The sequence below is a fragment of the Aplysia californica genome, unplaced genomic scaffold, assembly GCF_000002075.1.
Source record: "Aplysia californica isolate F4 #8 unplaced genomic scaffold, AplCal3.0 scaffold00223, whole genome shotgun sequence".
Classification (NCBI taxonomy): Eukaryota; Metazoa; Mollusca; class Gastropoda; order Aplysiida; family Aplysiidae; genus Aplysia; species Aplysia californica.
In genome coordinates, this window is record NW_004797493.1 from 546,822 (window position 1) to 548,166 (window position 1,345).

Sequence of the window (1,345 nt, forward strand, 5' to 3'; positions counted from 1 at the left end):
CCCCCCAAAAAAAACAACAACAACCAAATACCCATTCCCCTCAAAAAGGAAAAAAACAAAATAACAACAACAACAACAACAACAAAATCCAAAAGCAAATGCAACAATCAAATCATGTACAATCACACCGAGATCATTTAAGAAAAATCTGATCAAAAGCCACCTATTGTATAACAAATCTTCCATAATCGGCGAGACCTCAACATCTTACAAAACAAATGTAACACAACAACAGAATAAAAGATACACATGCAGCAACGTCAGGAACAAAGATATTGTGTTTTTATAGTTATGTGCTCAGATGTGTGTGTGTGTGTGTGTGTGTGATTGAGAGGATGTGTGAGGGAAAAGTGTGTGTATATAGGAGCGCACATAAATTATGTGCGCGTGCGTGTGCGTGTGCTTATGCGTGCGTGTGTGTATGTGTGTGTGTGTGTGTGTGTGTGTGTGTGTGTGTGTGTGTGTACGTGGTGAAACGCCAAACCAATGTTTCAGGTTGTGGACAATAGAGATGTATCTTATCTTATCTTGTCGTATCTTATCTTATATTTACTTATCTTATTTTATCTTATCTTATCTTATTGTACCTTGAGCACAAATCATGGGGCTCCTCCATTTATCACCGGGCTGGCCCTCAGGCAGCGTATAGTTCCTGTTGGTGATGGGTTCGTACTCTGAGCGTGGTTCACACACACCGAGACTAACTAATCTGACAGATCGTACGTCAAATTCGGGGAGGTCTGTGGCATTCTAAAGAATAACAGCAACATCACTTTAGTATAAAGTGGACAAAATGATTAATTCGAGATACGCGTAGAATGCTTTTTACGCAATTATTATCATGGATACTACAGCTTGAAACCGGTGTGTCCATAGATTAGGTTGAAAAGATGCGTGAATCAAGACGAGTGAATGTGGGGGGGGGTTGTGCAAAGAAAAGAAGTACTGTTTTGAATTTTATGTTGAGATAATTGAATTCCCAAGCGTTTTTCTTTGCCTGACTCACGAAGATTTGCGCTTGAATTTGCTGGCGGAATGCAACATGCTGTGTGTTTTCAGTGTGGTGGGCCGCGCTGTCGGTTTATTTTCTTTACCTTTTTATGCTTATGCAAGTCGCGGGGAGCTGGCTTGATGCGATGCTGCGATTATGGTTAGGTCTGCCCCTGTAGATGTCGGCGTCTGCTGCGGATGTGCCGACGAAGATGAAATACACAAAGACGTGAATGTTTGCAAATGGGAGTCATTTGGCTGTTGTACGGGTAGAGAGCATGCCGACCCGGGTTGTGTGGGTTACGCTCCACTACTGAATGAGTTTAAAAAAATATTTTTAAAAGAATTTGTTGGG

General features: G+C 41.5%; 1 protein-coding gene across 1 annotated transcript in view; it reads right to left on the minus strand.

The window, feature by feature from the left end:
• LOC101862506 overlaps positions 1 to 1,345 on the minus strand; it is a gene marked incomplete at its 5' end in the record, with an annotated part of 41,350 nt that overhangs the window by 14,598 nt on the left and 25,407 nt on the right. Inside the window, 1 exon segment of the mRNA XM_013083287.2 lies at positions 588 to 750. Within this exon segment, the coding sequence (XP_012938741.2) occupies positions 588 to 750 (163 nt within the window).